Source organism: Ursus maritimus, unplaced genomic scaffold (assembly GCF_017311325.1).
Source record: "Ursus maritimus isolate PB19 unplaced genomic scaffold, ASM1731132v1 scaffold_2, whole genome shotgun sequence".
In the NCBI taxonomy this organism is placed as follows: domain Eukaryota; kingdom Metazoa; phylum Chordata; class Mammalia; order Carnivora; family Ursidae; genus Ursus; species Ursus maritimus.
Window position 1 is genome coordinate 65,796,848 of NW_024424452.1, and position 15,529 is coordinate 65,812,376.

The 15,529-nt window shown below is 39.3% G+C and overlaps 1 protein-coding gene across 7 annotated transcripts in view; it reads right to left on the reverse strand.

The window, feature by feature from the left end:
- The window catches only part of AKT3 (AKT serine/threonine kinase 3), a 306,055-nt gene that overhangs the window by 60,938 nt on the left and 229,588 nt on the right, over positions 1-15,529 (reverse strand). For all 7 annotated transcript variants that reach the window (XM_008694783.2, XM_040636074.1, XM_040636075.1 and 4 more), the window contains 2 exons: positions 10,375-10,497; positions 2,174-2,302 (listed from right to left, as the gene is read on the reverse strand). In XM_008694783.2, coding sequence (XP_008693005.1) covers positions 2,174-2,302; positions 10,375-10,497 — 252 coding nt within the window. The remainder of the gene's footprint in view (positions 1-2,173; positions 2,303-10,374; positions 10,498-15,529) is intronic.

Below are 15,529 nucleotides of genomic sequence, written 5' to 3' on the forward strand. Positions count from 1 at the left end.
CCCCCCCCCCCCCCCCCCCCGTGTCTAGAAAGCTCGTCCCCTCCACTTCCAATAGCTGCGTTCTTCTAAGCATTCAGCTGTCTGGTCGACCATCACCTCCCTGCGCATCCTGTCCGTAGAAGACCGTATCTTCCAGACAGCTGCGACAGTACCTCCTGCCTCCCATGGTCTTCTACAACGGGGAAACGGGAGCCGACGTCACTACCACTTCAACTGGTGTCAGCTCAGACTGCGTAACCAGGAAGCCAAGGACAGAGACGATGTGTGGATTCTGGAACCAGGCCATAAAAGGAGACGCATGCACAAGTGTTCGCAGCAACGACACTGGAAGCAAACCAAATGTCTGTGGACTGCTGAACGGGTAAACGAAATGTGGCATATCCACACAATGGAGTATTATTTGGCCGTTCAAAGGAATGAAGTACCAAGAAAATGCTAAACACATGGATGAATCTTGAAAACATACTACGTGAAAGACATAATCAGCCCCATATCATAGGACTCCATTGATACGAAATGTCCAGAAGAGGCACATACACAGAGATGGAAAGTGGATCGTGGCTGCCTGGGGGGAGAGAAGCTAACGGGTATGGGTTTTGTTGCCGGAGTGATGAAAATACTCTGGAATTAGATGGTGGTGATGGTGGCACAACTCTGTGAACATAATAAAAACCACTGCTGAATGTTATGGTATGTGGTCTATACTCCAATAAAATAATTAAAAATATAGTATGAAAAGGAATTTGAAAAAACTAATACAACATTTCTTAATGGTTTACTAGGTGAACAAACAAAACAAAACAAAATAAGGGGAAGCAGCTTGTGACTCGTGCCCTAGGACATTCACTTCTGGAACCCAAAGTCTGGACCACATGGCGAGGGTGAGGCTCTGGGTCAAGGCAGCAGGTGACGGCCTGTCAAGGTAGCAGCGGGCAGGAACATCGACTGTCAGATGACTGAGGATGCTTCCTCACATCAGCCTCCAGCTACAGTCACCCTGCCGCTGTGAAGCCCTTCTGGCTGAGGCCCCACATGCTATGGGGCAGAGATAAGCCATCGCTGCTGTCCCCTGACTATTCCCACCTGTGAAGCAGAGAGCACATGGAACGCTTGTTTTTCACCATTAGGATTTGGAGTGCTTTGTTACAAGGCCATAGTAATTTGAGCTCCATCTAAAATAGCCACCACACCACACCCTTCCCTTTATCCAGCTTTATTTTTCTCCCTGGCCCTCTTAGTCATTAGACGACATTAGTATTTACTTACTTTTATTATTTTGCTCCAGTGAGCAGGGTCTTTGTCTTGCTCCTGTAACCACATCACCCAGACAAATACCCAACACATAGTAGACACGTAATATATATTTGCTGAATAAACAAATTAGTGAATTATTATGGAACCCTCAGCATGGGGAGGTCATTGGTTGGGACTTGCTTTGGCATAAATTCCAAGATGTAGCTACTGTCCTCTCATTAACTTTCCCTATAAAATACTTTCCAAAATGAAGTATGGAAATCTACAATACTTCGAACGTCAATTATCCCAGTTTCTTTGTTTCGAAGGAAAATCCAAGATGGCTTATAAAACTGCAACCATTCCTGCTGATGCTATCCAATTATTTGATTTTAATAAATGAATCAAAATGGGCATAATCAAGAAATTAAATGTATGTGACCAAAATATAAAAACTGACTTACTCTACTGAAGTTAGGGCCTTTGTGCTCATAAAATTTAATTGCTACATATTCTTACTCTATAATCTCATGCTAGACAAGTGAGAGCAAAATAGATGTGATTCGTGTCGGTGGAATGTAAGAAACAAAACAAATGAGCAAAGGGAGAAAGAGAGAGAGAGAGACAAACCAGGACAGACTCTGAACTCTAGAGAACACACTGCTGGTCACCAGAGGGGAGCTGGGGTGGTGGGGGCGGTGGGCGAGACAGGTGACAGGGATTCATAAGAGTCCACTTATGGTGATGAGCACTGAGTCACGTACGGAAATGCTGAATCATTATACTATATACCTGACACTGATATAAAACTGTATGTTAACTATGCTGGAATTAGAATTAAGAAAAAGTAGTAGATAGCGCAAAGTTTTTTAATGCTAAATGGTTTACTTTGCAGACACACAGCCACGTTAGTTCTCCCACAAACGAAAGTGGGGCCCACCTCAGGTGCCAGGTACTCCGGTGTGCCACAGAACGTCTTCATGGTGGCCGCGTCCGTGATCCCTTCTTTGCAAAGCCCAAAGTCTGTGATTTTTATGTGGCCATCTTTATCCAGCATCAAATTCTCCAACTGCGTAGTAAGAAAAATGACATAATTTGTTTTATAGTTTCAAAAATAGGAAAATACTGTTTTGAAAAATTATTGAATGCTGAGTAAGGTATTTTGGAAAGAGGACATAGCTGTTGTTACTAGAACTTTCAGCACTTCCAAACCCTGTAGCTTCCTAACTCATGTGTAAAAAGAAATATGTTTTTATCAACTACTTCACGACGACAAAATTATTGATTTTTAAACCAATGGGAGTAAGAACCATTATTGTGTAAGTTCTGAGAACTACAACCTAAATAACTTTTCAAAGCAAGCAGCAATCCCTTTTTTTCTTAATAAATTGTGATCTAAACCATCGCAAAGGGACGAGCATCTTCTTCTAGATATATACAGATGGTTTTCAACAACTGCTCTTGGGAATCTATTGCTATTATAAAATATTCACTTACAGAAATGTTTTTTGGTGGTTGTTGTAAATCAAACCTAAATCTTATTTTGTAAGGTAAGGCGATATCCTCTTTTGAAGATCTTTGTAATAAAGAAATACCAACCCTTTTAAACATAAAAAGAAAAAGAATATCAAAGTCAAACATTCAACAGTTAATGAAAATATATAGCACAAACATTATAAGACTGGAATTTCTTTGAACCCATTAATTCAAAAACACCGAAGAGAATTTTAAAGACTTAACCAAGTAGCAAGATCATTTGCCTCAACTGAAAATTGTAAAATATAAGGGGGGGGGGGAAAGGAGTTTGTGCAAAATCAATGCAATTAAAAATAGCAACAATAACTGACTTTTTCCTCCCAATTTGAACCCAAACTTATGATTATCATCACACAAAGATACCTATGAGGTGTAACTTGTGATCCTACAGCCTTATGCAGACAAAGCTCCTAAGACTGCTGGGTCATCTAGATATAACCTAAAGGTACACGCACGAAACACATGTGAAAAATGTATCAGCAGGATAAATGACAATTAGCTTATTTAAGGAGTAGAGACTTCTTCTTCACATGGTCACATAGGACAGTGCTTACCTGAACTCTGAAGTCAGTACAATTTCAAAACAGAACTCCATATAAGAACATAAGCCGGAATCAAGCATATGAAACGTGATAGTATATACTTTGTCACATCATGCAAAGTCTTATACACAAGAATCCAAACACAGTTACGGGAGTTACACTCACCGAAGGAAAGATGAGAACAGACCTAAGCCCTTGGGTACAGCACTGGCTAAACTAAATGTTCAGTATGTGTCTCATGTACTGAATGGACTTCAGCAAAGTGAGTCTGTCTCTCCCTGGTCTACAGGAAGGTCAACGAACCTTAAACATATTTTGAACCTTTCAAAAATAGAAGTTCTTTATTTTATCTAAATTCAGATGTCGTGCATCTTCCTTATGCTCCTCTACTACCTGGAACCTAAAAATCAAGCCTCATTTGCACAGATGGCTAGAGGTCCTGAAACCAGTCAGAAACATGGAGAAAGAGTCTCTCTGTCTACTTCCCTTTCTTCCAATCTTCACTCCCTGCTTCAGTCTTTCTTTTCTTTTGCTTCTGGTTTTCTATCCTTGTTCCTTCTCTTTCAAAAACACCCCCCTCCTTCCTCTCCCGTCTTGCCATACTGAGAAGTCTATACCGGAGAGTCTGCTGTTTTGTTGAATGAAAATATAAATGCCCTGCTCTCTTCATTTTTAAAAATATGCATATTGTTTTAGTATATGAATATTATCATATATAAAAACAAAACCAAATTAAATTCTTAAAATGCTGAAAGGTCTTTTAAAAATATTTAGTAAATCTTTTTTATTAACATAATACATAAAAATTCTTACAAAAATTTCAAATAATACGTGATAGTATTGAAGAGAATGTGAATGTGCCATCTACAGTCCCCGTGCTGGGAGTATATTATGTTACTCCCCTCTATACACTTTATATGCATCGGAAAGTATTCATGGAAACATGAGAGCATGCACCATTTCTCCACATTTTGACAAGGCTATTTGGAAGCGAATGGAGATAGCAGTTTTTAAAAAACACTTTTTTAATACCAAAAAGTGTGTATATTTTTTAAAATCCTGATTTGACCTTGTTTTCTAGTCTCTTATCTCAGCTCTAAGATGCCAGCGGTCGAGGGACGAGGAAGGAACTGAGATGCAGAAGGATAGGGCTGGAGTAAGAAATAGGGTGAACGTGACCAGGCCTGCCCAGAACTGAGGGAGTTTCCCGGGATGCCGGATTTAAAAGTTCTGTAACTGGGGAAGTCGGGGGCAAACCAGGACAGTTGGTCGTCCTACTTGTTTTATAAATAGGCTTTTTAAAAAACCATTACAATACTATAGTAAACGATAAGGTCAGGCTAAGGGATGACTGTGAGAGGGGGGGCGAGGTAGCGTATGGGAGGCAGCAGAGAGCAAAATGCTCATATGATGGAGTCAAGTCAGAGAACGCGTATGTCAGTTCAAGCTTTGCCCTTACTCACTGTGTGACCTTGGGCATGCTGTTCATTTCTGTCTCTCAACTTTGTCTATGAAACAGAGGCAAATAACGGTAGCATCCAACGTGGTTGCTTTGAGAATGAGAGATACTGAAGGCGGAACTTTACACACCGTACACATTCAATAAATGTACTGATCATTCATTAAACGTGGAGAGCTTTAAAGGCTGAATTATAAGTTATCACAATGGCATGTGCTCTTAATGGAACACTTTGATCAGCTCGGTGACTCTGTTAAAAATACCGTCAATATGCAATAATTTCTACTGAATAAAACAGGCATAAATACTTCATAATTTTTGAGCCAGTTTTTTAATGGTGTCTGCCTTCTCCCATCAATTAGTTTTGCTCTCTGGACATCCTGAAATGTCATTTTACGGAGCGCAACTGACAACAACAACTTATCCATGAAGAAGTATCAATAATAGTCAGAGATGTGTCACTTTACAGAAAAGATATCCCCAAACCTACTCTTGTATAAGGATAAATCAGGGGTAACTAAATATCCAGTCTTGCTAAAAAACAAATAACAATTCAACACAGATGCATAACAAAGTTTCTGTAAAATGTTAGGAACCATCAGCATTGTGATTAACGGATGTTGAGGAGGCACAGAATCCCCTGGAAGTCTTTTCAAAGCAGATCAATGGCTTAGATCAGATCAACATCAGCTGGAAATCACTTCCTCTGTGCATCTAACACTAAAGGGGACTTGGTCACACATTCTGTGTCAAGGAGAAATGAAAACATTTACAAATGATCTCTCCTTGGTTCTCCTTCCTCAATCTCACAGCTGGCCTTCTTGCTTTGGTTGGCTGCAAAGTGCACAGTGCACAGTGTCGCTGACTGCTCAAGTGCTCTCCATGTATAAAGTCCAAATCCATCTGTTTTACCTCCCGTCAGTCTTAGTTTCCCAGTCTGGGAGCAGGCATCATGTTTATGCTCCGTGGATGCCCCCACTGGCAAAAGCAATGAGGAAGTCAAATAGGAGGTTGTGAGAAAAGATTATGTATCAAAAATCCGAGTGATGCTTATTATTTGTCCAGTTAAAGAGGGTTGCTTTCTAACAGTTCATTCTTTGAGAAGAGAAAAAATATCAGACCTATACCTCACACAGTTCCCATCAAAAAAGGCAAAATTTTTTTCCCAGCAGAAGCAGACAGTCGTTACCTGATAGAAGGTCTTGATTCAGCGTCTATACAAAAAAATACAGTAAATTGTGACATCTTTTTTCCCTCTGTGCTTTGTGGACAAGAAATCGTAGCAAGAAAGTACTATGCTCCTTGTTCTTGCTGGTGCCTGGCATACAATTAAACTCTAAAACTCCTTGCTGTGCTTCTCAACACTTCACAGTACAATGAAAAATGAAATTTGTAGGGCATGACCAGGATCACTGGACGGGCTGCTTGAGGCCAGAACTGACTGGCCCAGAGGCTCCACGGCTTGGGCTCACCTGTAACCCATCTGTGGTGCACAGGCTGGGAAGCTTTGCTCGGACGTACGCCAGGCTGGTGAAGTTTTGTAGGCTCTCTAATATTCTCATATAGACACACATTCTAATATATTGCTACCATACATTATCTCTTAGGTATCATTTTATTTAAATGGCTGACACTGTGATGAAACAAAGGAATGAAAACAGCAGTTCCTAAGGGCTCTGACAGCTGTCAGAGTGGGTATGAACAATCCCCCTTCACTCACTCTGACGCCCCATTTTGGCACAGTTGCAGCAAACCCAATGTTTGGTACCCAGACTGCCTCTGGCCCGAGAATGGAGTAAGGACTTTGTCTTCTACACACTGCATTCTCAGATTTAGGGCTATCAAAGTGCCAACATGTCATACAAGTTGACCTGTAGTACTTTAATGATCCCAAAGTTAAGAGAGTGTGTGGAAATACTGAAGGAAAACACGTCTCCACTTCCGACCTGCCTAAGCTAGAGAAGGATTCATAATGTACAATGGTGGAGACCCCACACAGGTGGGCAGGCTGCTTAAAAACCAGACTACACATAAGGAACGCAGCCCAATAATACAGTGTAATTTTAGAGGGCGAAGGGGTTCTTAATAGCAGTGGCTTAAAATTTTTATAGAAGAGGAAATCCAGAGTGACTGGTCAGAAGGGAGCTGGGGGAGGAGTCTCGAGACTTCGCAGGTAAAGCAAGAACCCTACTCTGGGTTAGAGGGCAGGCTTATCTGAGGTGAGCGCCAGGGAGCTGATGAAGACCGGGAAGACTCTGAGCCCGTCCTTCTGTGCCAGCAGGAGACCTGGAAATCACCTAAATCTATTTGTTGGTTTCTCCTGTTAATAATGTAACTGGTTACATTAACCACTAAACTCTCTAATCAGGTAGAAAACAAGATTAGATGAATCATCAATAGAATGTAGTAGCGATTTATGTACAATTTTCTGCCCCTTGCCCTGTTATAAACTCTTGGAGAAATTTATTCTTCAAGAATTCCAGCATCCTTTTATGCACCTTTGCACATGTCCCTATTCAGCCTATTCTGTACTCAGATGGCACGGCCTTTGAAAAGAAAGCTTTCGCTCGCAAAGTAAGAACTAAGCAGAAAAGAAGAATTTAATATAATTTGCATTGCTGATGAAATCTTAAAAGAGATTTCTTCAAATTTGGATGCTAACATGAAGCTGTACCAGTTTTTTCTAAGTAATCACAAGGAATCCGGGCCCTTACTACAACAGAATTTCGTATTATGACATATATTGATAAACAAGCAAACTAACTTTTAAAAGTGTAACACAGATTTTAATAATTTATCTGCTGCTATGAACAACCAACTTATTAGGAACTATAAACTGATAAAATATCTTAAATCAACTTGCACATGAAGTAAGGCTTTCCCTCCAATGATAAATGGGGCATCAGCAAATAGGTCCAGGTTTCCTTGAGAGGCAAGCTATGACAGGCAACTCGAATGGATTTGCATTTGAATAAACATAAGGTCATTAGTAAGGAAATGATCAAGACAAATCTGAGAACGATCAATTAAAGTGGGTACCTAAATCAGTTTTTGATGATGCTATTTTTAATGTATCTGGTATAAATATATTTAAAACACCCATTCCCTTATCTTTGGCAGCTTTATTCACAGTTTAGATTTGCAAAGATCTCCCAGAGTTTATGCAATGCATTCCTTCCCCCACGCAGATTTCATTCTGACTCTAGAAAAGCAGAAAGGTGTAAGGAGCAGGACATTGGGCCTGGAGCTAGGATTCATGGTTTCCATCATCTTGACCATGTCAGCAACTTAGTCCTGGACTTCAAGTAAGTCACCTGCTAGGCTTCCAGGTTTCCATGACCTCACCTGTCAAGTATGGACCAACTGGAAATATCGAGATCCTACCTTCAGGATCTCATTCTATTATCCAAAATCCCGTGTGCTAAGGATACAAATAACACTTGGATAAATTTGAATGCTTGGCTTTTAACATTGCATGTGTATACATGGTGTATATTCTTGGTGTGTATTCATGTGGCTTCTGTCCTGTATTATATATTTGCTTAGACCTTTAAGTTAAGACTATATTTTTAAAAAATAAGAGAGCAGAGACCACCTGTCTGGTAAAGTTAGTGGTCTATGCGTATGGTAACTATATGGACTGGTATTTATAAATATTGCTGTTTACTAATTTTGGTCTAATTCTAACATCAGAAAGGACAGGGCAATGAAACTCTTATTAAATGCACTTTAATATACCAACATGTTGATTCATTTAAGAAGAAATGATTATCAAAGACTACTAACCAAGACCACCCCCATTATATCATTCCCTAATCAGTGCTGGCAATCAAATGGGCATTCTTTCCCTTGTTTCTTCAGGTTAATAATTCCTGCTTCCAGCTTAAGCATTTTGAATATGTTACTGAGTACTTCCAAATTATTCTCATTTCCTTAAATCGAGGGAACCCCCCCTTTTCCCTACCATAAGGATCCATAAAGTATAGCACCTCATGAGTGGGGAGAGCAGCCTCAGAGAAGAGCTATTTCTAAGTAAGTCTGGAAATGCCACGTAACTTGTCAGTTTCATCAGGCCATATAACTACTTTCTTTAAAAAACATCTAGGTTCAAGACATGTAAACGCCATTGGACTATTTGGCCGCACAGACATCAACTGCAGAGGCTTCATTCTGTCACCTTCCTGGTTACAAAGACTTCAGGCTAAATAATCGCACTGTTGATCTGGATTTATCTCTGATGTGCTCTGGCACTTGGACGGCGGCTCGTCCCTGATCTAGGCGGTTTACAGTCACACAGCTCATTTTTCCTAAATACAGGATTTATAGCTGCTTTTAAACTTTAACGTGTTACATGTTATACAAACATACAAACTGTAAATTTCGTTGTCACTGTACAGAATAATACTTTGCAAGAGGCTTATGCCTTAGGGTCATTCACAGCATAAACGTATATGATAGGAACACCTGAGAGAACCTAGACAAGAGCTTAGATAGATAACTTAGGAACCACAGGTGTTTAAAAGGAGTGAGGGGTAATTGTGATTTCTTTTAAAGTATGCAGATATATTTGGTACAGATGGGATTTCATAAACTTCTATTTCTCCAAATCAAATCATACTTTAAATGATCTAATATTTAATAAATTAAGCAACTCTGCACCAAATCTTACATCAAGATTACGATTTACTTTTGATTATGATTTACTTTTTACAAGAGTAAGAAGATAGTCACATTTAGAATGTGTTCAAAATGTGTCATGGTACACATTTCCTTAATGTGGCCAATCGAATTCAAAACAGTGTCATGAGCATTACTACTACCTTTTATGAGCTAGTCAGAGCTTAACATACTATGGCCTGTGAGTGAAATCTAGCCTACTGCTCGTTTTTTGTAAATAAAGTTTTATTGGAACACAGCCAGCCATGCTCAGGCACCTACTGCCCTATAGGAACAGAGCAGAACAGCTGCAGAAGCGACTACGGGCGGCAAGGCCCACAGAAGGCATGCCAATCCCTGGGCTGTTCTGAGAGTCTCATCAGGAAGGAACTCAGAGAAGCCAAGTCACTATTGTCCATAAAACAATACGGTGCTTTGTGAAATGGAAACTAAACGAATTAATAAAAGGCTATATTAAAATGCTCCAGGTATTTAAACCCACCACAAAGTGAAGACCAAAATCAAATTAAATATTTCCCCCCAATAAATATCTTACGAATGATAAAATTTTCTCCATAATACATTGTAGGATGGTAGGATGTAATTATGAAACTTATTTTAGAATGTCCCTGGCAAAGTCACTTGACTCTTAATCGGATGTTTACCATTACTCATAAATTTCCAGAGAGATGAAACTACTATTGGTAGGTCATATCTGATCAGAGCAGTCAAGCAGAACTTATGGTGCACGTCAAAAACTCAGACATGAAGGAACTATGTACGTTACCAGTGAATGGAATTCCTATCAAATGCAATGAACTACATTCTTAAACAGTGTTTTTTTCCCAACTAAATCTGCTTTTCTCCAAACTGTGTAACTTTGTAATTACTTTGTGTTTGTCCCTATAGTCTCTGCAAAAACAAATTTTGATTACTTTTTTTTTTTACCTTGAGATCACGGTACACAATCTTTCCGGAATGTAGATAGTCCAAAGCAGAGACAATTTCTGCACCATAGAAACGTGTGCGGTCCTCGGAGAACACCCGCTCTCTCGACAAATGGAAAAACAGCTGCAGGGTAAACAGCAGGGACAGGATTGTAATAATTACTGATTTAGTGGGGGAAATTACCACAAACATAAAACACCTCTCATCACCATATTGTGATGATAGATAGTGTACCCCCAGTGGACACTCAGCTCCTACACAGCAGCTGGCTTATCTTCTCCAGGTTTCCAAGGGGAGACTGCGAGCTGTTAAATCAGCGTTTTAATCAATACACCAATCTTGTTTAAGGCATTCTGCTTGCCACCCATTTAACCTTCAGTTACCAGAGGAAAAAAGGATGCATCATCAGATTGCGTTTCCCCCTCACTATACTGTGGCTTCACTCTTCCAAGGATTAGGCACTGAGACATGATTAAAATAAGTGTTCACGACAGAGATGTAATATTTCTACTTAATTATTGGACTTACACCTGATTTCAAAGTAAGGACTGATTTGCTGAAACTGATGGATGTGCGCTTGTTACAGTCTACAACTGGCCTTGCTTCTTCAGATCTCCAGAAATGTTTTCAAAGTTTGAATCAATGTCTTCTACAATGACAAACCGTAAGGCTCCAAGTTTTCACTTCATGAACGGCCAAAAGGGACGAGAAGCTCCGTCACTTCCCCGTATAGTTCTACTTCAGTAACAACTACAGTGCCAACCTCCCATCAGAGAATCACTTAAAACCACACGCTCATTCACTTCTGCTCATCACCTACAAGGACAGAGCACTCCGCAGTCAACAGGCACTTCCTGGGAGCTCACTGTAGCCACACACTCAGCTCTCCATTTAGGCCAGCGCCTTGGTCACGAAACTGCCCATCTCGTCTCCCGGTTCGACAACGCGTATGCGGAAGGAGCGGGTTCCAGGCACTATGAATTGACTTCCGACGTACTACTTCACTGCGTTAAGAAATCCGCCAAGAACAATGCAAGATTGTTGACAGTGCTGAGTATACCACTAGCAATCACAGTAGGTACCCACTACACGTCTGTGATTGAAGAAATGAACCAATCAGTGTATCCTTGACTACAAGATCACAAATTAACTACACCTTCACATGGAGCATGGACTCTTAGCGCTCTGACAAACGTATGAGAACCACAGTTAACCAAGATTGGTTCCTTGCACACCAAGTCATAATTTAAGCAACACAAAAAACAGATTTCTTCTGACATATTCTACCCTTTTCCACCTTCACTGAAGAGTCTATCATTATTTTAAGATCTATTTTCTGCATAACCCATTGTCACAATGAACAGCAGGAGGGAATATGACTTAATTGCCAAAAAAGACTGGCTTAACGTTATAGTAAAACTAGAATGCTTGGCAGACAGTCTCTAAACTCTAATGCTCTCCACTATCTTGTCATATTTTATCAAATCTAAGATGTTCTTGATTGGAACTCCAACATCATTTTAAGTTAATAGTAGGAAACAAAAAAAATTGTCAATTAAAGCTATAATAAGCCATCAAATATAAAAGCCATTCTGATTGCAGAAACCTTAAATATGTCTTACAAACGATCCAATCTAGTATGCCAAAAATCAAACCAATGCATACAATTACTCAGGGATATTTCTCAAAACTTACTCATTTTATACAGGCAGATATTCTTAATGCATTACCATTCAAATGTGGATGAGAAGTAGAAAGAAGCATAGATCACCAGTAAAGTGATTCTGAAAAATTTCTGGGTCAAAATAATTTCTGCCATGCTTTCTTCAAAATATCACTAACTTGGATGAAGGAACCCCTGTGATCTCTACATAGATTTATGGCAATCTCCTAATGGGATGAAAATATTGTTTAGATCCCTAAATAAAAAATAAGCCTACTACTTACTCATCTACTGTAGAAAAGATATAGATCCTCCTTAAATCAATATAATATGTGCAGGCTTCTAGATCTTTATTTAGACCATATTCTTCAATTTGTCTCCCAGCCAATTTCTATAAAAATATCTGCTAAAAAAATGATACTTAAGGAGAACAACTCTATTTCTCAATCTGCTGTCCTCTGATGTCTACCCTTGTTACCTTATAGAACTTAGTCTTGCTAAGATAACTAAGAATCTCTTAACTGCCAAATCCAATGATCTATTTATAGTCTGCATATCTTCCTAGCCTGGACCTGAGGACATCGGCTATTGGCCTCCTCCTTGGCTTTGGTGATACAGCTCTCTCCTGATTTTCTACCTAACTCCGGATATTTCTTCTCAGTTTCTACCTTGGCTTTGAACCAACTTTCCATTTGGTGAGCATTAATTATTTTAAAGTCACTGTGTTGGGCACTAGGAAGAGAAAAAGATGGCATACAGATGTAGAGAAATCATATAAAAAAAGATTAAAACACAAGGGAAAAGGGGGAAAGGACACAGACAATTAAAATAAGAGGAATACAAATGAATACAGTTCATAAAAACATGCCACCTTATAATAATCAGTGAAGGCGAGATAAACATAAATGAGACAATTTAGCATATCCAGAAATAGCATCGTCAGTGAAAGTGCTGGAAGATGAGTATCTTCATACACTGGTACTGGGATCTAAGCAGACAGCAACTCTTCCCAGGGCAACTGGCAATAGAAACTAATAATTTTTAAAGTACAATAGTTCCTCTTCTAGAAATTTCCTTAAAAAAAAAAAAAGGAAATGCAGAAGTCTTCTACAAAAGGACATTTGCTGTAGCAGTATATATAATGATAAAAATGCAAAAACAGTCTTCGTACCATGTTGAAAAATAAAATTAGAGTTTCATCTAATACCATACCAAAATAAATTTCTGATGTAACTCATAGTTAAATATATTAAACTAATTAAACAACTAGAAAATAAGAATTAACTGGGCAAAAACACATAAAACAAAAAAAATGAAAACCGGGTAAAGTATGTCACAGAACTCTCTTTAGATGCTGGACAGCAGGCAGTGCAGGACCAAGATCTTCGTGAAGAGAGAAACAAACGAGGGGCTCTAAAGCCTCGGCCTTCTGTCCGAGGGCACTGTGTAGAACATGACCGGCAGGAGAGGACTGACCCCAAGCATAACTCAGAGGTCTCACTGTTGGAGAGTGAGAAGCAGATTTTGAGGACGAGGAGGTAGATGGCATTTGCCAGCGAGGAAGAAGCTGTACAAAACCAGTGGAGTACAAGCAGCGTGTGTGTGTGAGGTTAAACTCTACAAGAAGAAGCAGAGAAGGAATGGAGGTGTGCGTGCCAAGTAATTCCCGGAGCTCACTCAGCACTGAGAGACATTCAATTTCTAACCAGTCAGAACAGTGTCATGACAGAATAGCCAGGCTTTCAGTAGACATTTCAAAACAGTGAAAGTTAAACCCACAAAAGCTAACAAATACGGAGAAGACAACAAAATCCAGGCATTCATGTAAAATTCCAGTGATCTTGTATCCGATCAACAATTACCAGACATAAGGAGATGCAGGATATATGACCCCTAACCAAGAGAAAAATCAGTCTTTAGGAAAACCTAAAAACAGTGGAGATGATGGAATTAATAGAGTGACTTTAAAACAGTACATGAACAGAAAGAAAAGATAAAGGACATAGAAGTAGAAATAACCGGGACTTCTAGAGATAAGACATACAATATCTGAAATTAAAAATCCACTAGATGGGATTCATAACAAACGAGACACTGCAAGAGGAAAAAAAACAATAAACATAAAATCAGAGTAAAAGAAACTATATAAGTTGCAGCTAAAAAACAAACAAATAGCCTCAGTGACCTGCTGACAGTATCAAGGAGGCTAACATATGTGTAATGGTGGCCGTTCCTAAAAGGGGGAGGGAGACATTTACAAAATGATGCCTGAAATTCTCCCAGCTTGGATAAAAATGATAAATGCACAGATCTGCGTGTTGTAATGAACCTCAACATGACGAACACTCATAAACACGCAGAAACAATCCCAACAGAAGTCAGAACACATTCAAATTGCAGAAAAACCAGTGACGGAAAATCTTTTAAAAATTCTGAGGGGGGAGAAATATTATACAGAGGAACAAACAGAATAATCCTAGACTTCTGAGAGGCTATAGGGGCAAAAAGGCAATGGAACAATACATCCAAACAGCTAAATGAAAAACAAAAAGGTATCTTAAAATTCTGCATCCAATGGGAAAATCCATCAAATAGGAAGCACATGTATGTGAGAAAAATGGTGAGGCCAGAGAAAGAGACACTGGAAAAAGTCAGGTGAAAGGATCACAGGCTCTCACAGAGCCCAAAATACTTTGTATCCTCGCCCGGCAGGACAGAAAGGCTTCCTAAGAGACGTGGCGCCCAAGACAGCCTGTGAGGTTTTTGCCTCCATAGCCCAACAGTGTCAGAGCAAAGGTTAGCGCGGCCAGTCTCAGCTTAAAAGCAAGCCTGGAAAAGATCACTGCTTATGAGTAAGAACAACTTCATCCAATAAAAAATTATCTGGCACTAAAAGAACCAGGGAAATATAACCCATTACTAGCAGAAAAATGAACGAATAGAAACAGACTCAGAAAGTGACACAGACGACAGAAGAGTAACATGATAAAACAGCTATTAAGGTAGTGTATTAAAGTTCAAAATGTAGAGAGAGAAGCATAATAAAAATAAATGGGAGATATAAAAAAAAAAAAAGTCCCAAATTAAACTCCAAGAGATAAAGCCTGAGATGTCCTAGATGAAAAATGAAAAACTGGACCGAATTATCACTATGCTAGACACTGGAGGAAAAAAATGGTAACAGACTTCAAGACACAGGAAACAAATCTAAAATTAAAGATAGGAAAACAATAATGAAAGCGATGAACCGAGCATTAATAAACCGTGGGACAGTATCCCGTAGGCTAACAGATGCGATAGGACATAAGAAATGAAGGAACAGAAAAAAATACTTCAATAATGTCCAAAAAGTTTTCAAATTTGATGAAAACTAGATTCACAAAGGCTTAAAAAAACCCAACTGAAAGAAATGTGAAGAAAATCCTACAAGGCTCATCATAATTAAATAGCTGAGGGCAAGTGCTAACAAGAAAGCATAACAGGACGGGGGGG